This window comes from Mastomys coucha, unplaced genomic scaffold (assembly GCF_008632895.1).
Source record: "Mastomys coucha isolate ucsf_1 unplaced genomic scaffold, UCSF_Mcou_1 pScaffold21, whole genome shotgun sequence".
Classification (NCBI taxonomy): Eukaryota; Metazoa; Chordata; class Mammalia; order Rodentia; family Muridae; genus Mastomys; species Mastomys coucha.
The window spans coordinates 136,383,051-136,410,739 of NW_022196904.1; the positions used below are offsets into that span (position 1 = coordinate 136,383,051).

The following is a 27,689-nucleotide window of genomic DNA, read 5'->3' on the forward strand; positions in this document are numbered from 1 at the left end:
AGGTAGAGGAAGGTAGAGTTCCTGAGTTGTGGTTCCAGGCAGAGGAACCACAGATGAGCAGGGGTGGAACAGCTGGAAAGTTCAGGGAGGGAGGTGGACAGGGCAGCTGGGGTGTGCACCAGAGCCCGCCCCTCACTGACCATCTGTCCCCACCTGTAGCCTCAGCGCAGAAGAACTGGCGGCCTTCCAGAAGGAACGAGCCGTGTTCCTGGCTGCTCAAAAAGAGGCTGATTTGGCAGCCCAGGCAGAAGCTGCCAAGAAGTGACCCCAACTTTCTACACTCTGAGAATTTGCAGTGAGAGGCTAAGAAGGGGGCCCACAGAGGAAGCTGAGCCAAAAGACGTCATGGCAACCCGGTTTGTAGTTTCCTGACACATTACTATCCATGTGCTGTGCCAAGGGATCAAGCCTGAATAAAGATCCTTTGTCATCAACTCTCAGCTTCTGTCCTGAGACCCCAGAGATGGGGACTAATGCTGACAGTTCACAGCATGAGCTGCCCCACAGGTGAACAGGAATCTTAATGGTTCAAGGCTCAACCAAGCAAATTATCATGCCCAGTGCTTTGGTCAGCCTTGAATTGTTACATCAAAATAGCCAAAGCTTGGTACTTTATAAAGAAAAGGTATTTATTTGGCTTCTGATTCATGGTGCTGGTGTCTGGCAAGGGCTCACTTGGCTGCATCCCAGCATGGTAAAGTGGGAACAGTCACATACGTAGGCCCATCTGTGTGACGTAGCCTCACCTGGACCAGTGTCCACCTTAAAGCCAACATTAGTGAAGGTTGGACTTCCAGCACCCTCCACCAGACCACACTTTTATATGTGACTGTTTTTCCTGCATATATGTATGTGTACTATATACATGCTTGGTGTCTGTCAGAAGAGGGTATTGGATCCCCTGGAACTGGATTTATGGGTAGTTATGAACCAGTATGTGGATCCTGGGAGGTGAACCTGGGTTCTCCGTACAAACAACAAACAAGTGCTCTTAACGTACAAACAACAAACAAGTGCTCTTAACTGCTGAACTGTCTCTCCACCCCCCAACCCCCACCCCTTTTTTGAGACAGGATGTCACTATGCAACTCTGACTATCTTTGAACTCACAGAGATCCACCTGCCTCTGCCTCCCTCATTGCTGGGATTAAAGGCGTGCACCACCATACAGGGCATAGCCTCCACTTCCTAAGGATTCCACTACCTACCACACTGGGAACCAAGCCTTCAGCACATGAGCCTCTGGGGCACGTGTCATAACATTCAGGCTCTGAGTAGGGACACGTGGGAGTAGAGGCCAGGGAGAACCCTATGTTCAAGGCTGAAGATGTAGTTTCCTGGTAGAGCTGCTGCTTATGCAAAGCCGTGACTTCTATCCCCAGCACTTGAAAGCAGATAGCCTGTGCTCTTCCCTCCGGTGGGAGAAGGCGCGGTTGATGGTGTCCACAGACTCTAAGGTGCGGTTGATGGTGTCCACAGACTCTAAGGTGCGGTTGATGGGGTCCACAGACTCTAAGGCGCGGTTGATGGGGTCCACAGACTCTAAGGCGCGGTTGATGGTGTCCACAGACTCTAAGGCGCGGTTGATGGGGTCCACAGGTCTAAGGCTTGGGCTGCTTGTTCGTCTTTCCTTAGTATAAGTGTCAGGGAGTTTCTACATAAGAAACAGGATCCTGTCAGAGAATTCACATCATAGATAGGGCCATTCCTAGATCCAGGGGCAACTTGAGGCTTCCCTATTGAGCCTACATGTTTTGTTTTTGAGGCAGGATCTCATTGTGTAGCCCTGGCTGGCCTGAAAGTAGCTGGCTCTGCACACCAGGCTGGCCTCAAAGATCTGCCTGCCTCTGCTTCTCACTGCTCAGGTTAAAGGTGTGAATTGCCACACTCAGCTCCTTACTAAGGTTGGTTATTTGCTTTTTAAAAACTTACCATTTGGGGCTAGAGAGATGGCTCAGAGCTTAAGAGCACTAGCTGTTCTTCCAGAGGTCCTGAGTTCATTCCTAGCAACCACATGGTGGCTCACAACCATCAATAGTGAGATCCGGTGCCCACTTCTTCAAGACAGGAGACAGGGTTTCTCTGTATAGCCCTGGGTGTTCTGGAACTCACTCTGTAGACCAGGCTGACCTCAATTCAGAAATCCGCCTGCCTCTGCCTCCCAAGTGCTGGATTAAAGGCGCCACCACCGCCTGGCAATAAACAAATCTTTAAAACAAAACTTACTGGGGTTTTTTGTGCTGTTGGAGATGAAACCTAGGGCCTCATCCAGCCAGAGTTGTGTCACTCTCAATTCTGCCTCTGCCAAGCTTCCAAATCTACTCTGGGTCAGGGAGAACAACTGAATCGCAGCCCCAGACCTACACAAGTGATGTTCCAGTAGATGCCTGTCTGAGAGGTTCTTGGGGACCTTTGACCTGCCTGAGAAGTCCTTGGGGACACTTGGCCTGTCGGAGAGGTTCTTGGGGCCCCTCAGCCTGCCTGGGAAGTCCTTGGGGACACTTGGCCTGTCTGAGAAGTTCTTGGGAACCCTTGACCTGTTGGAGAAGTCCTTGGGGACACTTGGCCTGTTGGAGAGGTTCTTGGGGACCTTTGGCCTGTCTGAGAAGTCCTTGGGGACACTTGGCCTGTTGGAGAGGTTCTTGGGGACCTTTGGCCTGTCTGAGAAGTTCTTGGGGACCCTCAGCCTGCCTGGGAAGTCTTTGGGGACACTTGGCCTGTCGGAGAGGTTCTTGGGGACCTTTGGCCTGCCTGAGAAGTCCTTGGGGACCTTTGGCCTGCCTGAGAAGTCCTTGGGAACCCTTGACCTGTTGGAGAAGTCCTTGAGAACCCTTGACCTCCTGATCTCCCATTCTACAGAACATCAAGTGTTCTCTCAGAAGAAAGGCAGAATTGACAGAAAAGATGAAATTTGTGTTTGCAGTGTGTTGCATGCTGGACATTACTTTTTGTTTGTCTATATTTTGGACAACAATTTAGTTAATTTTTCACATAGTAATAGTTAAGTATTGTTTACTAATACAATTAATATTGTTTTATTACATGTGTATAATCTATTTATCCACTATTACCTTTTACTGTTGAGACTATAATATAATTACATTATTTTTCCTTCCCAACCCTTTCATATTCCCCTCTTTGCTCTTTCACATTCATGGCCTCTTTTTTCATTAGTTACTATTTGCATATAGGTATATACATGTATATTTCTAAGTATAACCTGTTCAGTCTGTACTTTGTAACTTGTAGTACATTTTCAGGGCTGACCATTTGGTACTGGATAACCAATTGGCATGCTTGTCCCTAGGGGAGACTCTTTTTTTTTTTTAATCTTAATTTTTTTTAAAGATTTATTTATTTATTATATGTAAGTACACTGTAGCTGTCTTCAGACACATCAGAAGAGGGCATCAGATCTCATTATGGATGGTTGTGAGCCACCATGTGGTTGCTGGGATTTGAACTCAGGACCTTCGGAAGAGCAGTCGGCATTCTTAACTGCTGATCTATCTCTCCAGCCCGACCATTTCTAAATTCCCTAGAAAGATAACCTTAGGATAACCATTCCCAGCCCCTAAGCCCAGGGAACTGGGACGACGACTCTTCATAACTTCTTCAGGCTGAATATGGGCATTGAGATATTTTTGAAGGGAGGGGAAGGTAGGGAAAATGGGGGAGTTGGTTGGCCTTAAGGAGGCCACACCAACAATTGTATTAGTCTCTGATGTCTGTGTCCTGACTGGATCTGGCTGAAAGTCCAAAACATCAGGAGTTCAAGCAGGTCAGTTCAGCATGTCTGATGAGGAGACTCACCAAAGCTGTATATTCTGTAATATACAAATCTCAAAACAAAATTTTAGTATCATCAAGATAAGTTTTTTGTTTGATTCTCTGGAATCTAGTCCTCTGGGGGTCTCCCTCTATCAAATCTGATCCATATTACTCTGGAAGGTGCACAGACTCTAATCACCTTTTCTAAAAACACAAAGACAAAACCTTTCTCCCAAATCAGCATATCCTTGAACCAGTAACCAGAAAAACCTTTATTTAGACCTCTCTCCCAGAGGAATAATATAGCCACAAAACTCAAAATCACACCCATTTTGAAAGTTAAAACAATCCAAAACAAATGAAGTAAAGTAAAATACTGTATGTGCCTATTCTTAGGCCTTTTCTATTTTGCCAAGCAGGATAAAAACCCGGGATTCCCATGAAGCCCACGTTAGACAGAATTTGAGTATCCTGTGAGGTGTGTTAGAGCAAACTATCTTCATACCGTCTTCCTGTTTGGCGCTCTGCCTAGAGCAGCCATCTTGTTAGACCATCTATCTGTTCGGCACTCTGCCTGGAGCCACAGACATTAATTTTATTAATACCTGTTATAATATCTATCTGTTGAGCTCTCTACTGGGAGCTACAGATATTATTAATACCTGTTTATAGCAGGTAATTATCACTGTCCTTTCTACTTGGAGTCAGTGACTAATTTTTCCTATCCTAGATCCGAACAGTGGGCGAAAATCCCCATGTGATTCAGACACAAATCTAGATATAAATCTTTCCTAAAAGCAAATAATACCAATTTTATAAATTCACAGTCCAATCCACCTCTGCTCTAAGAAGTGGGCAACTTCTATCCTCCTTTCCCCGACTCCGAGCAGCCTGCACTCCCCACAGCGGGGAACCTCAGGGTTGCTTTCTATCAGTTCCTGCGCTTAAGTCACACAACTTGTCTCAGCACTACCCAGCCACTCACTTAAAATAAATAAATAAATAAAACTCTAACTCTCAGGCTAGTAATCTTAAATTTCTAGTGGATTCTTGTCCAACACGTTGGTTTGCCACCTGTTGTGGGAAATATTAAAAAGAACGGCAAGTTCCCTCACTGGCAGGCCACATGGCTCCAGCGGGATGTTCTCATCTCAGCAGACTCTGACCCAGAGTTCCAAAATCTCTCCACCCAGCTCACTAAGTTCCCACTGGTGGGTCGTTACCACTCCAAACCCAATGCTTCAAAACCCCCACAGCCTTTGTGGTGCACATCTGGCAAACCCATGCTTTGCCACCATACCTCTTGAACCCACTCAAGCTGCTGCGTGAGAAAAACACCACACAAATTTAGTTCAGAAACAATCTTGTAAGCCATATTAAATCTAAATCCTCCGGTGGCAAATTCTGGTGGATTCGCCATTTAATCCTGAAGATACTAATCCGCATCTTGTCCTGTCACTATCCCTGTCCAAAAAGCCCCTCACTCTCTCCTCCTTCCTCCCATCCAGTCCTCCCTCTGTAGGACATTTTCTTAATCAATGATTGATGGGGAAAGGCCCAGCTCATTGTGGGCTGTTGGTTCTGAGATCTATAAGAAAGCAGGCTGCACACGCCATGGAAAGTGAGCCAGTAAGCAGCAACCCTTCTTGACTTCTACATCAACTCCTGCCTCCGGGTTCCTGCCTTGCTTGGGTTCCTGTCCTGACTTCCTTCAGTGATGGACTGTGATGTGGAAGTGCAAGCCAAAGAAACCCTGTCCTCCCAGCTTGCTTTTCAGTTTGCTATGACGGTGTTTCATCGCAGCAGCAGTAGCCCTAACTAGGACACCAGCACTCTGGTTTTTGGTTTGGGATTGTTTTGCTGTTGTTTGCAGATTTTTTTTTTTTTTTTTTTTTGAAACACGGTCTTTCTCTGTAGCCCAGGTAGTCCAGAAGCTCAAGATTCTCCACCCTCAGCCTTGAGAGAGCTGGGATCACAGGCGTGCACGACCACACTCAACTAGAATAAAACCTACGTTTTTATCATTTCGGTCTGGAAGTGCTGGGCGACCTTCTCTCCAGCTCCTCTTCTGCTTGTCTCAGCCCACAGAGCTTCCTTTGTATTTATTAAGCGGGTCAAACACACTCCCATTTTAATGTCCTTACAAATGCTTCCTTTAGATTCGACTGTTCTGTGTTCTCATCTGTGAGGTGTTAGCTCAGGGTCAACTTCTCCGAAGGTGGCAGTACTCTGTCAAGGTACTCTAGCTCTTGCCTTCAGTACTCAGGCCTTCTCTTACCTCTCGTGATGTTAGAGAGGTTAGAGTACAGCTGTCTGGCCCCTCCATCTTCTTTGCTCAGTTTTTCCAGAACCAAGGGACTGCTCCTGGCTCAGGCAAGTGTCATGGATGATCTATCACGGGAAAGATGTGAAACAGTAGAAGTCAACCTTAGGTTCAGTCTTTCTTTTTTATTGCGTATGGGTGTGAGCACAAGTATTGTGGTGTGCACGGAAGTCAGAGGGTAACTTACTGGAATCACTTCTTTCTTTCCACCATGCAGAGAGCCCCAGGGATTGAACTCGGGTTTCCAGGCTTGGCAGCTAGCACATTTACCCACTAAGCTATCCCCAAACTCGAGCCCTCCACTGTGGTTTGGATGACAATGGTCCCCACCGGCTCATTTGAATGCTTAGTCTCCACTTGGTGGACCATTTAGGAAGGATCAGGAGGTGTCTGATGTTGGAGGAGGTGTGGACTTTGAGGGTTCTCTGCCTCTATCTTGTGGATCAGATGCAAGCATTCAGCTACTTCTCCAGTGCCATGCCTACCTGCATACTACCACACTCCTTGCTATGATGGTCATGGAGCAGCCCTCTGAAACTCTAAGCAAGACCCCAACTAAATACTTTATTTTATAAGTTGCCTTGGTCATGGTGTCTCCTCATAGCAATAATACAGTGATTAAGATACCTTCTGTCGTGCACTCTGTTTCCAGAGCACCAATCACGCTCAAATCCTGAAGTCCTTTCCTCTCCCACGGACTCAGCCGAGCAGGTTCTTCTCCTTCCAGCAGGTGGCGATGTTGCCTCTTCTATTTTATTTTCCTCACACAGGACCAGGTGGTCTGGCTCTTCAGTAATCCTAGCACATGGGAGGCTGAGGCAGGGGGATAGTCTGTGGCCAGCTTAGACTACATAGTAAACTCCAGATTGGACTGGGCTGAAGAAAAACAAAAGTAAAATAAAAAAACAAACAACAAAATCACCCATTACCACCACCACCACCACCACCACGACAACAAAGGTAAAGCAGACGAGGGCGCGGGGACGCGGGACAGGTAAAGACAGCACACAGCTGTAATTGTATTTTTAAAAACTACAAACTTTAATCCCAGCAGTCAGGAGGCAGAAGCAAGCAGAACTCTGTAAGTTTAAGGCCAGCCTAGTCTACAAAGCTAGTTCTAGGCCAGCTAAGGCTACACAAAAAAAACTTGTCCCAAAAGTGAAAAAAAAATTATTTAATCTAAACAATTAATTAATTAAAAAAAACTCAAGACAATTCAGTGCTCAGGAAGCAGAGGTAGGTTACAACAAACAAACAAAAAATAAAAATCAAAGGCAAAGTAAAAAATATACAACACACAAAAACAAAGAACGCATACACTATTACCACCCACCACCAAATGTCAAGGAAGTCTTTCTTTTATTCTCACAGAAATTTCATTTCCTAAGTCCACACCATTTTAAAATTTCTATTATTTTCTATTAGTAGTATATGTGGTGTGTTCGTGTATGTGCGTATGCGCGTGTGCGTGTGGTGTGTGTGGTATGTGTATGTGTGTGTGATGTGTGGTGTGAATGTGTGTGGTATGTGTGTACGTCTATGTGCATGGTGTGTGCTATGTGTGTGTGTTGTGTGGTATGTGTGGGTATGGTGTGTGTGTATGTGGTATGTGTGTATAGTGTATGTGTGTGGTGTGTGGTATATGTGTGTGTTGTGTGGTATGTGTGGGTATGGTGTGTGTGTGTATATGGTATGTATGTGTGTGATATATGTATGTAGTGTGTGTATAGTGTGTGATATATGTATTAGTGTGTACTGTGTGTGTGTGGTATGTGTCTGTGATATATGTATATAGTGTATGTAGTGTTTGTGTGAGTGTAGTGTTTGTATGTGGTATATGTGTGTGGTATGTGATATATGTAGTGTGTGTGATATGTGTGATGTGTATGTGTGTGTAGTATGTGTGTGATATATGTATGTAGTGTATGTAGTGTGTGTGTGGTATGTGTATGTGTAGTATGTGTAGTGTGTGTAGTGTATGTGGTGTATGTGTGTCTAGTATGTATGTGAGGTGTGTGTGTGGTATATGTGTGTATAGTATGTGTGTGTTATATATGTGTATGTAGTGTGTATAATGTGTGTGTGTGTATGTATGTGCACACACGTGTGCATGCACATGTGAGCATAAGTATGTCCTGGAGTGCAGTTACAGGTCAGAGGACAACTTTCAGGGGTCGGTCATCTCCTTCCATCAAGGATCAAATATGGATCACCATCCTTGACACAAGCACTTTTATCCATCTGGTCATCTCCATGTTCCCGTGCTGAGGCAGGAACAGAGCTAAGACAGATTCCTCTTGGGAAGCTCTTGGCTCCACCCAAATACCCATCAAAGAGGGGAAAGATCCTTGTGAATAGCTTCCTTTCTGTGAAGGAAGGGCCCTCTGAAGGGCCTGTCTCCACAGCTGGCCTTTGGAATGAGTGGCGGCTGGAGGGTTGTCAGGGCTGTGCCCCTGTGTCTGTGGAGAGACTGGAGCCTGGGGTTGTCCTCTACCTGAGGAAGAGACTTTCTCTAAGTCTCCAGGGCACCTCTGACCTGGAGGTCAGAACGACTGAGTCTTTGCTGCACTTCTTAAGTCAGAAGAGATTTTGGTCCTGTCCTGACCTGCCTCTTGGTTGCTGCCACCTTTTACCTTAAGGTACTGGAGGCTTAAGACACATTCCAAAATTAAGTGGTGGGACTGTGATTGGGTCCAGGTCTTTCTACCTCCCAACTTTCATTTATCCCCAACTAATCACACACAGTCTGTAGGATTGAGCCTGCAAGTTTGGAGTCAAACAGCATTTTCTGAACTTTCTTCCCCCAATAACTGGTCCTCAGCTCCACTTTGCAGGCTTGGAGGGGTCGAAGGAGAAGACTACGTGGCCCCTGCTCGAACCAACACTGTCTTTCTTGGGGAGTCTGTGCTGAGATGGTCTAAGATGGTCATTTGCTGGCTTTGAGAGCTGGGAGATCAGCCCAGGCTTTCGGAGGGTTGATGTGTTTCCTACCTGTAACTGTGGGGGAACACCCATTATCCAGTTGCTTTACTAATGAAATGGAACTTTATTGCAGTGGATTAGACATTTGCTAACTGAAAAGCCCTATGCAAGCATAACAGGTTTCAGCTTCTGATTTTAAAAATCTAGGCCTCCAAGAGGAAATCAATATCCTGAAAGACCGGCAGGAAACGACCAGAAACTAAACTTTAAACCCATATCCAAGACCAGTGCCAAGCTTGTCTAGCCCCAGGCTCTCTCCTCCCCCACCACACCGTGAACACTGTAAACCCAGGGCAGAGAGAAGACTCCAGTGTCTTCGGTGTAGTGTGGTCTTCCTCAGAGTGCTCAGTCTTCCAGGATAGTGTGGGCCAAGCAGAGTCAAATGGAGAGATGAACAAGCTCACTTAGAGATACCAGGGATGAGAGGAAGTCTAACCTGTGTCTCCTGTCCCAGCCTCAAGCTCTCCCCTCCCTTCCCTTCCCTTTTCACAATACTGCACAACACCAGAGGTACCAAAAAGGCAAACTGGACTTTATTATAAAGTTGGCTACAAAGTCACCGCAGCACCACGAGGTGGCCACCTGGGCAAGCCTAGGCGGTCTGGCGGCCGGGTGAGTCCCGCACCATGTACACGCACTCGTGCAAGCACACGTGTGACGGCAGATCTGCCTTCCTCCATCGGAAAGGAATGTAGCGTCTCTTCGCGCCCCCCACCCCAGGCGCGGGGCGCAAAAGTCACAGGAAGGGCCGCCAGGGCGGCAGAGTCCGTCGGAATTGAAATCCCGTTACTGGTTTGTAGAGAATTCTACGTGGGTGTCAAGAGCCCCTCAGGGCACAGGCTAGCCCCAGGTGGGCCATGCCTTTCCCCCACCAAAGCCCAGGGGTGGCTTGGCCCCTAGGAGTGGAGAACTGGCCCAGGCCCATGGGGCAGCGCGGTGGGGAAGTGAGACTCCCCCATTTTCCGCTTGAAATCCATTCAAGGAAGCTCACTACGAGTGAATACAGATTGAAATGGAAACTGGGATCGCTCGAAGTCCCTTGATTTTAAAAAGTTGCTCCCCTCCCTTTCCCTCCCTCCTCCCCCCTAAATCCTTCAGGGCCTGGAGAATCAGATATATCCCCCTCTGGCCCCCAGAATCCCCCCAACAGTCCCGGGGGGGTGGAGAGCGGCTCCACGTCTTGATGACAATATGCCATACTTGACGACGTTAAGTCACAGACTTATTCAAAACGTTGGTTCCCCTCCACTTCCATCTGTGGAGGAAGAGAGAAAGCGAGAGAGAGAGAGAGAGAGAGAGAGAGAGAGAGAGAGAGAGAGAGAGAGAGAGAGAGAGAGAGAGAGAGAGTTAGTTAAGCTTATTAAGTAAAAGGATCTTTGGGCTCAGGCTGTGGTACAATATTGCTATATTCTATGGACCTCAAATGTATTAGCCAAATGAAATGATTCCCAGGATGTCAGCAGATAAGAGGCAATATGAAAATATGGAACGAAACTGTGGCCACAGCTTTGGACAAACAGCACAGGGCCACCAGAATGGAACTAGGGGCTTGACACTGTTCTTTCTCTTAATTTTAACCAATTGTTGCTCTGTGTCCCCTTTAGGGGGAAGCATCAACTTCTATCAATTTTTGTGCGACTTAAAGTTTCGTTAACTCTGGGGTCTTGATTATTTTTGTGTATAAAGTGGGGGTGTTGTCTGGTCTAGGTCTCTCACAAGCTTTCAAGCTTTTGCCTTGGGATTGTCTATCAAGTTATCCCATCTCACCTCCCCCGCCCACCAGGTCTACTCATCTTTCACACAAAGCTTTGTGTGAAATTCCTACCTCACTACTCTCTTTAGTAGGGGGTGATATTGTTCTCTTAATAAAACAGAGTTTCAGAGCAGGGAACTGATTTACCTAATCTATGCAATGTCTGATTAGAAGTCAGGGCTCCTGGACGTTTAGGCTAGACTTACCTTCATGGAAGCTGTCTTGAACTTGGCTCTGGAGTTGATGCAACTCATCAGCAAACCCTTCATAGGGGAATGTTGAGACACCTGTCTCAAAGGCGGTTTCATAGGTGGCCAAGTCCTCCAGGAAGCTGTGATCTTCTGGGGACAGGTTGTTGCAAGGTGACAGGGTCCCTCCTGGGACCTCTGCCTCAGGATCCCCTGAACCCCATTCCCCATTGGGGTCTGGAGTAGAAAGATCCATGAAGATGTCTTCCACTGGCGTCTCTTCCAGGAATAAATTATCAGGGTCAACCAGGAAGTCCAGCTCCTGGCATTTCCAAGGTTTAAGGTCCAGGCTAAGCACAGGGGGTCCAGCCCCTGACAGGGACAGGTTAGGGTTCAGGGGCTCCAGCCCTCCAAGTGGCTCCAGCCCCCCAGTGCCAGCCTCAGCTGAGAAGGGCCTGTCCATGCCCTGAGCCAACTGGCTGATCTGCTGGATGAGACGATCTATCTCAGTTTGCTCTTTCTCTGTGTAGTGGAAGAAACTTTGCTTGACTGGAGAGGCCTCAGGTGTGAGCAGGCCTTCAGGCACCAGGGGAACGTCCACAGAGAGGGGGCCCCGGAGCTGAGCTAGGGCCAGGAGTGTACAGTCCCCATTACCAGGGCTGCTAGGACTTGGGGGCAACTTCTCATAGAGAAAACTGCATCCCTCCTGGGCGAAGTAAGTCTTGGTAGGATTGGGGCTCAGTTGCTCTGGGAAGGTTTGGCTGGGACTGTTCAGATGAGCCTGGAATGCTGTGCTGGGAGGAGTCAGCTGTTCATGGGTGGGGCTACCCAGAGGTTCTGGGAATGTGGCAGTGCTGGGAAGTAGCTGGTCAGGGAAGGTAGAGGTGCATGGAGTCAACTGGTCTTCAAAGCTTCTGGCTGAGCTTTCAGTCAACTGTCCTTGTAGTGAACTGGTTAGTGGATCTGGAAAGGTTGCACTGCTGGGTGTCAACTGTTCAGAGAAAGTCACCGTGCTTGGCGTCAGCTGTTCTTGGAGAGAGCTGGGTGGAGGGGGCAAGTGAGTCTGGAAGGGTTCATGGAGGCTGAAGAGGAAGGCACAGCCTCCTGGCTGGTGGGGTGTGTAAGGTGGAGTACACACCAAATCCTTGCTCAGGTCTGCTTGGAGGGAAGGCTCAGGCCTAGCAGGGAATGGCAGGTAACTGAAGTCCAGCTCTTTGGAGGGTTGGGGAAGCTCTTCTGATGTTGAGATCACACCTAGTTCAGGAGCCCTGGGGAAGCTGGCACTTCTAGGAGTCCCCAGGGCTGGTGTAAAGAGTGGGTTAGAGCATTGCTCCTGGGAGAAGACATTCTCAGAGAATGAGGGTAGCACAGCCGGGGTTCCTAGGACATAGGCTGCCTGGGTGTCTTCAGAGTTTAGCTGCTGGCGGAGGCTCCAGGCTTCCGTGTCACTGGAGAGGAAAGAAGCAGCAGCTTGTAAGGGTTTGCTGTCGATTACCAGAGTAGTTTTCTTCGTTGTATTCCCTCTATGCTGACCTCGGCTCCCCCTCCCCTCTCTACCATATTGTATCTTACAGCTTACCTGATAGGGTAGTTATTGGCAGTAATAGGGCCTTCTGGACCTTCTGAGTATAGCATGCAGTAAATCCATGTCCAGCCTCCATGCTTGGCTTGAAGTCTCACCACCATTTCAGCCTGAATATCTCCACTTTCAGCCACTGGGGAGAAAAAGGGATACAGGATTAGAAGGTCCATCAAGCAACACTACCTACACACCCACCTTTCTTACCTCTACACTGAGTTGAGGGAGCCATGACATAGTCTCATCTGACTACCCTAACCTGTAGCTCTAGGCTCCCCACTTTGACCTTATCACCCAGTGTTTTCTAACTCCGTCCTATTCTTGCCTTGACTTCTCACCCTCAAGTTCACTCAGTAGCCTCCAAAACTCCTTAAGATCAGTTTGGACCACAGCCCATTCCTGGCCTGTCTCCCATGTTTTCTCCCAGCTTCCTGTGTTATTCACAGCCTCTCAGGACACTCACACAGGCGGTAGTGTTGAGAAGAAGCGTGGGCCAGGTCCTCGGGGTGTAGCAGTCCATACCATGATTTACAGAGCAGTTCGCTGCGCTCAAAGCCCAGGTAGATTAGGACACTGGGAAGGTGGAAATGATGAGGTCAACTTTCTGTTTTCCTTACTCAAAATGCATGCACTTCACTCCCTCCCATGTTCTCTGCCCACTTAAGCCCCATCCTCCCTGCCCTGAATCTAAGATCACAAATCTAAGGTTCCCTTCTTTCTGGCCTCCCTTCTTACTGGAGTTTGAACACTTTGGGCTTACCTTTCAGAAACATCCAGTAGGGCTAGGTCCTTAGCATGCCGGCTCTGGAACATGGCCAGGAAGAGAGAAGCAGGACCAGGGCCAGGGCCAGGGCCAGGGCCAGGGCGGGGTCTTGGCTCCAGTGGGGCACAGAAAGCTGTGAACACGGGGTTTCCTGCCCAGTAGGCCCCAGGTGGGTGAGCATGGAATCGACCTCGAATAAGCACCAGTTTGTTGCCTGCACTCTGGCGCCGGAGGGACTTGGAGGTGTTGAATCGACAACGGAAAAGGCGATCTAGGTGAACAAAAGGAAAAATTGACTAAGAAGGTGGGCATCAGAAGAAAGTAGATGGCTGGAGGAGGGCAGCAGAGGAGTGGACTGAGGAAGCAAGAAGAGGTTCTTACCAGTATCCAGAGCAGAGGGCATAGTGAGCTGCTGGCGCACAGTGAGATGGTCAGCAGGGTCAATGATGTCGTAGATACTGTCACCCTGGGCAACCAAGTCCACCTAGAAAGGAGAGGTGATCATTAGTGAAGGCAGCAAGAGCCAATCTGCAACCAATGATTTTTCTTAGGGCAGAGTCCCCACCCCGGCCTCCAGGAATTCTGTTTTCAGTAGTGAAGGGCTCATTTTATCCCACATATGCCCCAACCTGAGATGCAAGGACTTTCAGTACTCACCATAGAGTGGCCCAGATGCTCGCTCACACTCTCCGACAGGTATAGCAACTTCCCCTCAGCTGTGAACACAAGCAGAAATCCAGGTAGTGCTGCCACGATGTCTTCAAGCTCTTGAGCAGAGAGAAGCCCCGTGGGGCCAGCCAAAGGAGTACCTGTAGGGTGAGAAGATGTGGTGAGTCAGGATTAGATTCAGGGACAACACCAAAATGAAGAGAATATGTTCTGAGTCTCAGAGAAGACACAGGAAATTCCCATAGACCTACTTCTGTAAACACCTGTTGACCCTATTCTTGTAGATCTTGGCCAGGAGACCTGTTGCTAAAACTATCTAGCCAGGGAGCCCCTGGACTTCCAAGCCTGGTAGGAACCTCAGCAGCCCTCAGCTGTCAGCACTGCGGACAGAGCTCTCCCGAAAGAACTCGGGTTCAGCACTGCGGACAACGCCTTGAGGGGGGTCTGTGGCCGTTTCAGCACCACGGCCAGCACCAACAAGGGTGATGGCTTCAGGACGTCGGACAGCGCTCCAGAAAGCCTAGAAAGACCCTCTCAGCATTTTCTAGCACATGCTACTCTTCCCCATACTTTGCCTTTGCAGGCTTTCTCTGCAGCTTGCCAGGCTTCCTTCTGTACACTCCCCGGATTCCTGGAGTGCCTCTGAGGCAATGGGAACTCGAGCCATTCTGTTTTAACGCTCTATCTCCCACAAATCCAGTGCTAGGACTATCGTTCAGGCTAGTCTAGATGGAGCTCAGAAGACAAAGTAGGAAGTCCAGGGTCCCTTCAAGTCCCCTCTCTCCACAGGCTTCCAGCACGCTGTCCTAGACAAGCGGCAGTTTTAGCGCGTTCCCCCAGCTCCTTCATCCCTGGTCCCCATCAGCTCTGGTCTCAGGTAGCCCAAGCTCGCTCACCTCCAGCAAAGAAGACACCCTTGCGAGTGTAGATGCAGGCAAGACTCATGATGTGCAGGTAGGACAGCCGGACCTTGTCCGCTTCAGCCAACGGCAGCAGTTCCTTGAGGTTCCGAATCTCGGCGTTGATCTGGTCGCGGCGCGCCTTGGAAGCGCCCTTGGTGGAACGGTACATGACTGCCGGCTGTGGAGCTCCAGCTCCGGCTCCCGAGCACCTGCGATCCTTTCCCGATGCACCGGAGGCTTCCTCTTCCTTGCTTCCCGGTCTTTTCGCTCAGGCTCTTGCTCGCTCTCGCTCCACTCCTGGGCTCCGCTCGGCAGCGCTGCCCCCCTCGCCTGCCTCGATCCGCCTTATATAGCTCCTGACAGGCGTGGGGGGCTCGTTTTAGAGACGGGGGGGGGGAGCGGGAGGCGGGAGGCTGGGCTAAAGCAAGCTGCAGCGGGAGCCACTGGCTGGGAAGGGGGGGTACTCCTCCTCCCTCCCTGGCTTCCGACGTCATCCTGTGACGTCGAACGGGAGAGGGAGGGGGCGGGGGAAGGGGGGAGAAGGGAGGGTGCGGAGGGGGCCGGCTGGCGAGAGCTGTGCAGAGCCAGGAATGGGGTGCAGGGATCCAGGTTTTCCATTATATTCTATTGGAAGGAGGAACAGTACATGGGTTAGGGTGGTCTGAAGTCCTTTTGAGTTTATAGAAGGCAAGGAGGGGGCTGCTATCAACATTGATGTTTTCTAAGGAGGCAAAGGATGAGAAGGGGCTTGGTCCTCTGCCAATTTGCCATCACCTGCCAAGTAGGGGTCAAAAATCACACGAGGGACTTTCCTTGGCTTTGGGGGCAGGGCTAGGTCACAACTGGGGGTCTTTTCTGGGGGTCTATTCAATCTGAAAGTCCCTTAGCCAGTTTCAAATAAATAATTCCTTCTTCGCCTCCATGCCCTGGCCCGAGGGTCTAAATCTCCGGGATAGAGTGGAATGGTGGTCCTGTGGAGAAGAGACCACCCTAATTCGGCCTTGATCCTATTTTCTTAGCAGCACAAGAACACAAACAACTCCCCTGTGACCTGCAATAATTCTTTTTTCCTCTATTAGTTAATCTTAGCCACCTGTCGGGGAAACTGAGGCAGAGACCCAGGGCCCGGTGAGGATCTGGATGTGTATTTGAACCTCTCCCACGATCCCCTCCCGCTTGCCAGCCCCCAAGGCGAGCTGTTCCCCCCCACCCCCGCCCTCTTGCGAGCCCCAGTCTCTCCGGCGGGCTGGGGGCGGGGGCGGGGCCGGGGGAATCCCAGCTCCATATTAGGACAGGAATCCTCCGGCGGCTGCGGCGGCGGCGGCAGCGGCGGGCGGGGCCTACCGGCCTCCGCACTGCTCTAGAAAGCTCTCCCCACTGCTTCAGCCGGGAAGAGGGGGAGGCTGCCAAGTAGCCAGGGTCTGCTGGGCCCTCCGTGACTGCTGCACCTACCCAGTACCCTTTAGTTCCGCCAGAGTACCCTCCCCATCTCCCTCCAATTCTTGCCCCATCTTTAGCGCCAGGGCTCCTCGTTCAGTCTGTGTACTTGTCACTGTGTGAGCACCTTTCCTTTTTTTTTTTTTTTTTTTTTTTTTTTTTTTTTGTCTACCTTCGGTGAGCGTTGGGCAGTCTGTCTCGGCTTTGTGGACCGCCCCCCACCCTACCTCTGTAATTTGCACCTTTGGTTTAATCGCCTGTCATGTCAGGCTTGTCTGTGTAGTGTGGCCTTTGCATTACCTTCCCCTTTCTTCAGTCCCTTACATGCGATTGCTGTCTACATAGGGCATGGGTGCCCTTTTTTATCCCGCAACCATTTCCCAAAGGACTAGAGAAATTTTTTGCCTGAAATCTCATTTAGAGTAGGAACATATAAAAGCACTTTTAGAGCTGGAAAAACAAGACCACTTAAAAAGTTGGGGAAGAGGCATAGAACTGGCTGCAGAAAGTCACAGAGGTAGAGATGAACTTTGACACCAAGGAGAAAAGTTTGTGGTCAAGAAAACCCCCGTTCTTCATGGAAAGGGGTGGTAGCAAGAGAGGCAGTGTGGAGTAAAAGCAGGGAGTATGGGAAGAGGGTGCTTTGGGGAATGGGACCATGGTTTAGAACTAGTCAACACTCCTAGCATGCTCAAGACTTGAGTTCAATCCCTAGTAATGCCAAGAGGAGGTGGGAGAGAAGGAAGAGAAGGAAAGGGAAGAGGTACATGGTTGTAGAGCCTCTAACCTGGTATTTTGTACCATTTTGGTACAGATAGAAAGCAGCTACATAAACAACTATGTAGCCAGTGGTACAGCTGAGATAAAGAAAATGGTGTGTGTCTGGATGACACTGTCTGCAACCTTTTTTTTTTTTTTTTCTCCGAGACCGGGTTCCTCTGTGTGCAGCCCTGGCTATCCTGGAACTCACTCTGTAGACCAGGCTGGCCTCGAACTCAGAAATCTGTCTGCCTCTGCCTCTCAAGTGCTGGGATTAAAGGCATGCACCGCTACTGCCCGGCTTGTCTCCAACCTTATGGATGACAGAGAAATGGTTTCTTCAGGATGTATGTATCTCTTGCACATTTCATCCTTATTAACTCTGATAGCCCCACTCAACAACAACTCCACCCAGGTTCTATTCTCTGCCCTTGGTTTTTGGATTCTCTTTCCATATCAAATTCAAGATAGAATTTCTATATTTGTTTGTTTCCCAAAGCTGAGGCTTTGTGTATGCTAGACAACTATTCTATCTCTGGGGCTCATCCCTACCCTGTCCTCCTCACAGACAGATGCTTTAAGCCCTGGCCAGGAGACACTCTTGCTATCTCCTCCACAGTAAGTTGCATATCTCTGCTGGGTCCACAGCTGGTCTCTGAGTAGACCTGCTGGGGCAGAAAAGGATGTCGCCGCTGTCCGTGGTGCTGAATGTTGCCTTGCCACTCAGAATGGCCATGGTTTGTCTGTAACATCAAAGCCTCGGGGTAGATGAGAATGGCAGCCCTATGCTGTCATCCTCCTCATTGAGAATACACATGGGCTATTTACAGGTGTGGGTGTCAAGACTCCTGGGCTCGGGAAGAAAATTGGGCTCAAGGGAAGAATCCTTGAATTTTTCCAGGAGAACAGACTAGGGATAAAGAACTTTGGAAGGGGAGAAGGGTCTAGAAAGGGACAAGAGAGGGGGTAGAGAAGGGATCATCTTAGCTTGACTACTCTGATTCAAGTTGGGGAGCTCTGTATGCCCCCAATGTCTCCTCTCCCTAGGCCAGCTCCCACTCCTCTTGCCTCCCACCTCCATGAAACTATTTTTAACTGTGCAGAACCAAAAATAGCCTGGCAGCAGCTTCAGGCCGTGGGAGAAGAGCTATTTATATCACCAGTGACGGTTCCGAAATAGCAAGCAGGAGGAGGGGGGCGGCTGGCACGCTAGAGAGCTCCTGGCCGCTGCTAAAAATACTGTCAGTGTGAGTCATCCTGGCCTGGCTGAGTCACCCCACTCTCCCCCCGCCCCCAAGCGGCAGGCGGCGGCAGCAACAGCAGTAGCAAAACAGAATTGGAAGTCTGAGATGGGGGAGGTATCACAGCCCTTGGTTATGGGAAAGTGGGCAAAAAATGAATTGGGAGAGGGGCTTTGGGGTGTGCGTGTGTGTATATGTGTGTGTGTGTGTGTGTGTGTGTGTGTGTGTGTGTGTGTATAGAAGCTATAGGTGGGGGTTACAAGATATTCACAGCCAAACTTACTGGGTGAACATGCAGCATTTGCAGCTCTGCCCTCCTGCTATAGGATACTTGAGCAACTGAGGGGGGAAAGGCGTGTGTGTGTGTGTGTGTGTGTGTGTGTGTGTGTGTGTGCACGCGCGCATGAGTGTGTGCACTTGAATGAGGCTGTGTTGCATGATCTGTGTCTGCATCCAAACCTATCCATCTGGATACACTTATCTGTCTGCCTTCATGTATCTATTTGCATGTGTTTTGTAGCTAGGGTCTGCATCCTGTGTGTTTACACATTTGCCAGTACCTGCATCTGTGTTTTTATTTGTCTGTTTTGTTTCTCTAAGTCTCTGCCTTTCTGTGTTGCATGCAGTTTTGTGGCTTTGCTTAATGTATTTGTTTTATAACTCTCTGTGTGTCTATGTCCATATATGTGTCTGCCTTGAGCCTTTTCTCACAGAGATAGATGGTTTGTATTGATTGCATGCTTCCTGAAACTCACTGCACCTTTGGTTGCCCACTAGGACGCCATTTGTTGCCTTTTGCACCATCTATCCTTTGCTCACCTCTCTCCACCAAACATCTTTTTTTTCTAACTCTTAGCCTCTAATCATTTGCAAAGGCCTCTTTGCTGCACACAATCTCTGCAATGGAGGAAAACAAGTTCATAGGAATATCCTTTCTCTGGAACCATCCAGAATCTTCTCTGGCCTGCAGGAGTAAGTGGTTTTCCATCACTCCATATTTGGGGAGCTGAGAGAAGGGCTTTCTTTAGTTCTAAAAAAAAAATGCTGGTGTGGGCACAGGCATGTGCAGCACGCACACACACACAGACACACAACTGAGAGAATGAGAGAGAAAAATATCAAGGTCCCTTCTTTACTGAGCAGAGCTCGCATCTGTTGCCATGGAAACCCACCCACTCCTTCCCCGAAAAACCACCAAGAAGAGGTGATGGCATCACGAAGGGATTGGCTGATTCCTTTCTTTATTTTTTTCCGAAAAAGGCCTTTTTATAGCGAGAGCAGACCATGAAGTCCTCTGTCCCTCTCTTCATGGCTTTATTGGGGCTCTAGAGGGGCATCACCCCTCAACCTCTATTAGAGAAATGGTGCATCATTTTCAGAGATTTTCCAGGAGGAAGACCTCCTGAGGAGTTGGAATGGAGGATTCGATTCTTAAGAATGTCATGGAGACTCCTGGCTCCTTTTCTCAAAAACTGGAGCAAGGATGTTGACAGGGGACTGTCGGCATACATGTGAATTTGTCTGCACAAGTATACCTATGGGTAAGGGACGGAAGGATGAAGCAGAGGAGAGGGAGGGGAAGGGGAAGAGAGGCAGAATGACAGTGCTGAAGGATGCAGCACTCTAAGACCATCTGAGCAGATGAGCAAGATGACAACTTCCACTTTATGATGCAGTGGGTGGGGCTGCAGGTTCCCACTGGACCACAGCTGTGGCTGCTTTGTGGAGGCTCCAGGGAAACTGGGACCAGAGCTGAATGTTCTAGGAGATCTCAGAGCTTTCTGTTCCTGACTCTGATCTCAGCCTGAGTCTCAAAGGCCTCTCCCAAGGCCTGGCACCAGCCACTGCAGCCCTGGTGCTCCTGTAAGTGAACTCTAGCACCCTGCCAAATGCCTGGATGGTGGAGACGAAGAGAGAGATTCCTTGTTTCCTCCTGTGCTTGGCTTGTTCCAGAAATGGGGTCACTGAGGACTGCACCTTAGAAAGACAGACCAAGAATCCAACTATAATAAAATATTTGTCTCCATCCAAGAAGGCTACTGTCACCTTCAGCAGACAAGGATGTGGCCTTGTGTGCTAAACTTAATGCCACTCAAAGGGATAAAGAGACTTGCTCTGATCTCTTAGACACTTTTTTTTTCATTTTTAATTTATCACATGAGGAGAACACACATGTGTCATGGTTTCTGTGTGTGGAGGTCAGAGGTTAACTTGCAGGTGTCAATTCTTTCACTTTGATACACAACCTTCCTAGCCACCCTATCTGCTCCTCTTAGATATTGTCTCAGGACTAATGATTGACATCATTACATTCATTCTATAGTCGATGAGGTTAAGATTAGAAATGAACAATGACTTAAAGTCACAGGGCTCTGGCAGTGCCATGTGCAAGCTTCACTCTTTCCTATTCAAACTTGCTACATAGAATGAGATTGGGACCTATACACTATAGCCCCAAATAAAATCTGTCCGCTGTTTCTTTTCATAAATGAAGTTTTACTGGGACACATTCAAACCATTCATATACTTATGGCTGGTATCCATCTTCACACAGCCACAGAGATAAGTGCAGAAGGGACCAGAGCCCACCCAGCCCAAACATCTACCACCTGACCCTGGACACAGAAGCTTGCCACCCTTAGAGCAATAAAGACATAACTTCCCCTCTCTCTTTGACTTCACCAAGTCTCCTCTCTCTCTCTCTCTCTCTCTCTCTCTCTCTCTCTCTCTCTCTCTCTCTCTCCCCTCTCTCTCTCTCTCTCTCTCTCTCTCTCTCTCTCTCTCTGGAAAGCTCTCTGGTCTCAGAAAAAATGAGCTGTCACTTCCTCTCTCTACTCTCTTTACCCATCTTAGGGAGAAGAACTTGGGAAGTCCTTCCTAACATCTAGCCTTCTTTGTAACCATGAATATATGGTCTCCCCATGCAAGAATGATTGTGCATAACCCATTCCCATGACAACATGAGTGCCACTTGACAATGAAAAGACAGGTTACCCCATTTCATCATTAGTGTCTTGGGCTTGCATGTTGGGAAGACAAATTGTCCCATATTGGAGGTTAAGTTGTAATCGGGAGGACCAATTTTTCTTAGAGGGAAAAATGAGCGTATTATATGATTGGTGCCTCTAGTCTGATCCCAAGGGATGAATATACACCTTCCCAGAGAGGGTGAGAAACTTGCTCAGAGTCACACAGCCAGAATGAGATGAACTCAGAATTAAAACCCATGTTTGTTGGCTTCCACGTTCTGTTTTCTTTTTAAATCTAGATTTTCTTAATATGTTGTTCTTTTAAACTGATAGACTTGCAGTCTCATAAATGTCTTCCAGAAGGTTCTCTGGCAGTCCCCAGTCCCGTGTCTATGGTATACCTCTTATGCAATGGCAAGCTAGCCCTCAGGTAGTGCTGGTTTGTGCAGCACTGAGCTGGCTTCAGCTGCGTCTCCACAGGCTGTTTTCCTTCTCCTACGGCCTTTTCATTGTGTGATCACTCCCTCAATTCTACTCGCTCATGGAAGCACTCAGAACATTTTATCTATTTATGGTTATGAAATCAACAAATCTCCTGTGAAGAGGGTACACGCTGCCACCCACGCATAGAAACGGCCAGAGCCAGGGGAGTGGGCAGAGCAGAGGTGAGGGACAAGGAGGGATGGGGTGGGTAGGAGGGAGAGACTGGAACCTGGCTGGGAGAATTGAATGTATCTAGGCAAGGCTCGAGGACAGGTCTGCTCCAAGAAGGAGAGGAAAATTAATCCATGGACCACAGTTCAAATTCAGACCAGGGACCCCACGTGCCTCAGTGGCATGAAGATAGAATCCGAGGGTGTGGTCCTTGCCCTCTAGATCTGCCCTCACATGCTCATGTCTGTGACTTTTCTCAGCAAGGGAACTCTGTCTCGCTCATCTTCTAGTGGTGACTAGCAGGCCTCCTCTGCCCTCACATCTGACCTGTGCCTCTTCCTCCATGCACATTTTTTTTTTAAAAAAAATTTGAGAAAGAATCTCATGGATCCTAGCCCAACCTCCGCATACATAGCAGAGGATAACCTTAAACTTCTGGTCCTCCTGCCTCTACCTCTCAAATGCTAGAATTACAGGTGCCTGTTTTGTCACCACATTTGCCAGTCTTCACTGTCATGCTGGTTCCTTGCCCACCACCCCCACCTGGACCTAAGGCTGGCCACCATATTGCCAGCATCCGTCACAGGGATGGGCAGGAGTCGGGGACTGAGGGAATGGATGTCATGCTCAGTACACACAGCTGTGGGATGAATTGAGGCCAGCCTCTCAGATGGATGGTGGCCATGGGGGTTGGGGGTGGGCATGGAGACACAAGCTTGGCTTTAACACCATGGAGCTTCCACACTGATAAGAGGAAGACAGTACCAGCAAGCCATCTGAATGAGATGCTGTCATGAAAGGGGCATCTGGGGTACTTGGGGGCTGAAACATCGGGAAGATCGAGCCTAGGGATCTGGCAGTGGGATTCCTAGGGAGGCGTGTTTGAGCCATGTTGCTTGGGGGTATAGTAGCCAACTGACCAACTTGGCTGTGCTGGGTGGGTGGGTAGGATGGGATGAACAGGATTATGATCTCATGACTTTATAAGGTGTGGTGGGTAGCAGGAGCCAAGATAAAAGCTAACAATTAATTAAATGGAAACAAGGCAATGTAGTGGGGGAAGGGAGCTGAGGCTCTTTTAACCAGCAGATATGGCTGCAGGAGCTGTTCTATGAATGAGCCTGAGATGAAATGTCCAGGCTTAGCTTCTACCCATCAAGAATGTCAAGAAGTGAGGAGCAACCTTGACTTCCTCCAAGGCTGCACTTGGGGACCTTTTCCCTACCCTGCCTCCTTCCTCCCCTTCCCTCTCTTCCCCCTTCCTCCCCTTCCCTCTCTTCCTCCTTCCTCCCCTTCCCTCTCTTCTTCCTTCCTCCCCTTCCCTCTCTTCCTCCTTCCTTCCCTTCCCTCTCTTCCTCCTTCCTCCCCTTCCCTCTCTTCCTCCTTCCTCCCCTTCCCTCTCTTCTTCCTTTCTCCCCTTCCCTCTCTTCTTCCTTCTTCCCCTTCCCTCTCTTCTTCCTTTCTCCCCTTCCCTCTCTTCCCCCTTCCTCCCCTTCCCTCTCTTCTTCCTTTCTCCCCTTCCCTCTCTTCTTCCTTCCTCCCCTTCCCTCTCTTCTTCCTTTCTCCCCTTCATTCTCTTCCTCCTTCCTCCCCTTCCCTCTCTTCAGCCACAGGCAGCTTCTTCCAAGGTGGGTCTGCAGCCCCTGTGCACACATGCATACCCCTTGCCTCTCTCTCTGCACCTGATTCTCATTTTCCAAAATATCTTGGCTCAAATGTCACTCCAGAAAGTCTTCTCTATTGGGTCAAATCTCCAGCTATAGGTCCCCAGGTTCCCTATGTATCTGTTACCAGTTGTGATGGTGACAATTTTACACTTTATTCCATTGATGAGTTTGGCCACCGTCTTTTCTGGCTTGTATTGGAACCCTCTGCATAGGAGTCATTGCCTATGTCTGCCATCAGCTCTGAGCAAAGTATTCCCTGTATATTTGTTAAAAAAAACCCAAGAAGATAGAAAGAGTGAAGATAATTCTTCTTGGTGAAGAAAAGGCTAAAAGAGCATGGTTTGCAATATTCAGAATGGAAGAGCCAGTAAGAAGGGATTGGGGGGCCAGCAAGATTCTAATCAGGTAAAGGCACTTGCCGCCACGCCTGACAACCCGACCTCAATCCCCAGGACCCTCATGGTGGAAGAAGAGCACTGACTCCCAGAAGACCGCCACACATAGACCTCAGCACACACCCACTCACATGCATGTACACAAAATAAATAAAAAGGCCATTAAAAAGTTGAAAAGAAGGGGCCGGATAGATAGGATCTTCACATAGAGGCTGGAAGACAGCCAAGGCAGGGTAGGCAAGAGGGTGGCAACTGAAGGGAGGTCTTGCCTCCATTATAGACTGTGACACTGGTGAGGCAAGGAACATGGTTTATCATGCCTCAATTTACCAGTGTATTAAATAGAGATGTGAAGAGGATCATAAAATTTGTGTTAAAGCTTTGACCCAAGAGCCAGGTGAACTAATTTGTCAAAACACTCAGAACAAAGCCACAGGCAGGGGTGGGACAGAGTAAGTGTTGGAGAATGCAAGGGCAATGGCCATTATCTTAAGGAAAATATCGTTTGAATAAAGTCAAACAGAAGTGGCTCCCTGGGTTCATGGCCCTGTGTCTTCCTGCAGCCTTGGTCTGTGAGTGCCTTATGGATGTACTGTTCTCCAAATAAAAAGAACAGAGAAGTCACTTAGCCTTGGGGAAACTGAGGTATGCACAACTAGTGACCCTGAGGGTCTGGGTTCAGACCCTTCCTGTGTATCAGTGGGCATCCCATATCCCTCCAGTACAGAACAGAACATCCAAGACCAGTCCCAGTGTGTTGTTCTTCAGGAGTCAACAACTGCAGTCCTTGGCCATCTGTCATGGTCTTGGCCATCTTTCATGTTCTTACCCAGCTTAAATTCTGGCTCCTGTTTCTTCAAAGTTGCCTCTGACTGGTCCCTCCTCACTTCCTCTTCTACCTAGGTACACACAGACCTGCAAGCCACCACAGGCTGAACCTTTATACTTGTCTGTAATATCACCTGAGTGCATCCAGTGGCATGGAGCTTACAGGTGAGCAGATGCCCATGCCTGTGTGTCTGGTGTGGGGATCAGCTCATTTAGAACCCCAGAGCAGGCATGACATGTGAGCTGATCACTCCTATCGGCCCTAGGTATGCAGAGGAGGCTTCTTCAGGAAGGCTAAGAGAGGCCAGGAAAGACAGAGGGGTTTTAAAATTCAGGAGATCAGCCGGGCGGTGGTGGAGCACGCCTTTAATCCTAGCACTTGGGAGGCAGAGGCAGGCCGATTTCTGAGTTCAAGGCCACCCTGGTCTACAGAGTGAGTACCAGGACAGTCAGGGCTACACAGAGAAACCCTGTCTTGAAAAACAAAAACAAACAAACAAATAAAATTCAGGAGATCAGAAACAATCAATAGGCCCGGTCCAGAGTCAGAAAGAAAACCTTAGGAGCAACCAAGAAAAGACCCCAAGAGCAGAGAGCTGGGGACGCCCCCACCCCTGCAAATGTTGCAACCACAGTTGGCTGAACCATGGCAAGAAGCAGAGAAGCAGCTGTTCTGGCCTGTTGCTGGAGAAGCTTCTGGAACTAGGAAGAGATGAACACTGTGTGGGGGAGGAGGAGACACCAGGAAGCTGCGGAGGAAAGGGCCATCTGGTGAAGGGGAAGCTCCTGAATGGCCCAGCCCTGGCTGAGGATTCCTCTGCCAAGGATTCAGAGATCTGGGATGAAGAGGAAGTTAGCTTAGCCTCAGTGCCAGCAGATTGTGTTTGAGGCAGAGTCCCAGGCAGAAAAATCATGGATTCTGGGCCTAACTCTGTTCACTGGGGATATCATGCAAGCCCCTTCTCGATGGGCCTCACTCCCTCTATAGCAACGTGAAAGAGCATCAGAACACTGGCCTTAAAGGATCACCCTCCTGTGTCTGGCCTCCCGAGCATGTCCTATCCAGATCCCACTTGGCCCCTTGCCCCTCAGGCTTTGGAATTTGAATACTTCAATACTAAAACCCAGTTTCAGGAGGAGTCAAGCCCATGTGCACAGTGCCAGGGTCTGAAAGGGCTTAACGCCTTCCAGGGGACCGTGCCTCTCGGCTCCGGATGAGCAGAGTCACCTGGGATTACTGAACAACAGGACTGTCTGGACTTGGGAAAATGAGTACTTTCTGAGGGGGTAGCTTAATGGAAAGCAAGCAGTTCATTGACTTTCCCTCCTCGTTAGATCCAACCCAGCCAGGGTCATTCTTACAGGTCTGTGCCTACTTCATCAGGGGACTCACCATTGGAGGAATCTGATGGGGTCCAAAATGCACAAAGCAGACCCCTGGTCATCCTCAGAGCGGTCTGCACAGCCTGTGCCTGAAGTAACTACCATCTGCAGTTTCCTTAACTTCGGTCTTGTGGAAGGAAGACAATCCTCTCAGCATGGTCCCTTCGCCAGCCCAAACACCCATTTTTCAGAGAATCTCAGAGGCCCAACTGAAGTGGGAGTTCCTTTGAGGTCATCTATTTTGGGTGACTGAGGGCTAGCACAGAGTAAAGTAACCCAAAGGCCATATCCACACTGGAGAAATAGATCCTGAAACAGGTCTTTGGTTCACACACAGCGCAGTGACCCTAAGTATTTTTCAAAAGCTGGACTCTGAGGTCAGGAGGCAGAATTCTGGGTTCTTATCTCAGCAACAAATATATTGTCTTGCCTTGTGACCTCCGCAAATGATGTCTCTTTGAAGACTGCCTTAGTTTCCCCTTTGTGCATTGACGGTGTGGCCCTGGCAATGCTTGCCCCTTGGAAGCACCATTCAAGCTCCATAGAGCTACACCCAGAACCACAAATGTTGATCTAGATCAGATCCACTCTGAGTCCCTAACCCTGGTCTAGAGTGGAGACCTGCAGATGTCTGGAAATTGCACATCTCCTCCAGAATGGCCAAGTATGTCATGTCCTCTGACAGGTTATCATCAGGACTGGGCAGAGGGTCCAAGGGGCTGGGTCCACATGGTTCTGGGGAGTGTCCAGTAGGGCCACATTTCCATCCAGAAGCCAAGTGGCCAAGTGGCACTTGCAGACAGTCTGGGAGAGGTTTGACTCCAGAAAGTTCCAGAGAGCTGGTGGGCTGCAAGATGCCCTCAGTGGAAGCAGATGTTTGTAGGCAGCAACCTGGCTGTCTGGTCATGAAGTCCACGGGATCCAGAAGCTTGTCCAGAATGGCCGTTGGTCCAGAAAACCCGCCTAAGATCTGGATGTTGCTAGGAAGAAAAGACAGCACAACTGGTACCAAGGTGGAGTTGCCTAGCCCTTGGCTGGGTGCAGGGCAAGGGACAAAGGGGAACATGGTACTATCTGTAGTTGCAGGTGACTGATCCAGGGCCAGGAAGCCAGCCAGGCTCCTGGGTCTCAGGCCTATACTCCTCCAGGAATTAGCCATGTGACTGTAGCCAATCATTACTCTTCTCTGTGCCTCAGTTTCCCTTCCAGTTTAATGAGAGAGTTGAGTTTTCCTGAGATCCCAATCTACTTTAGACTAAGCCCCAAGCTTAATCAGGAGGCTAAAGGGAGAGGCCCGAGGGCCTTGAGGTCCTCACCTGGCGTTGTCCCTCTGTGGCCTTGTCCGTAGTAGGATCTCCAAGCACGGATAGGCCTGGCATCTTGTTTGCTTCCAAGGTTTCTATAAGACAGTGTCCTCTGTTGGGGA

The 27,689-nt window shown here is 49.1% G+C and overlaps 2 protein-coding genes and 1 long non-coding RNA gene across 3 annotated transcripts in view; 1 reads left to right on the forward strand and 2 right to left on the reverse strand.

Annotated features, from left to right (window-relative positions):
• Positions 1-434, forward strand: part of Mrpl11 (mitochondrial ribosomal protein L11) — a 3,295-nt gene extending 2,861 nt beyond the window's left edge. The window contains exon 5 of the mRNA XM_031384701.1: positions 160-434. Within this exon, the coding sequence (XP_031240561.1) occupies positions 160-265 (106 nt within the window). The 3' untranslated portion in view covers positions 266-434. The remainder of the gene's footprint in view (positions 1-159) is intronic.
• A 9,153-nt stretch (positions 435-9,587) lies between these two features.
• Npas4 (neuronal PAS domain protein 4) lies at positions 9,588-15,374 on the reverse strand. The gene is made up of 8 exons (XM_031384702.1): positions 14,925-15,374; positions 14,017-14,168; positions 13,741-13,843; positions 13,357-13,630; positions 13,060-13,169; positions 12,597-12,732; positions 11,036-12,465; positions 9,588-10,331 (listed from the first exon to the last, which is right to left on the reverse strand). Exons 1-8 carry the CDS (start codon positions 15,097-15,099, stop codon positions 10,303-10,305), a joined length of 2,409 nt encoding a protein of 802 aa, XP_031240562.1. The 5' UTR covers positions 15,100-15,374; the 3' UTR covers positions 9,588-10,302.
• A 91-nt stretch (positions 15,375-15,465) lies between these two features.
• On the reverse strand, positions 15,466-27,689 carry LOC116101007. The gene is made up of 3 exons (XR_004122761.1): positions 27,580-27,689; positions 26,274-27,243; positions 15,466-15,554 (listed from the first exon to the last, which is right to left on the reverse strand). It is a non-coding gene; the product is annotated as an uncharacterized LOC116101007 (long non-coding RNA).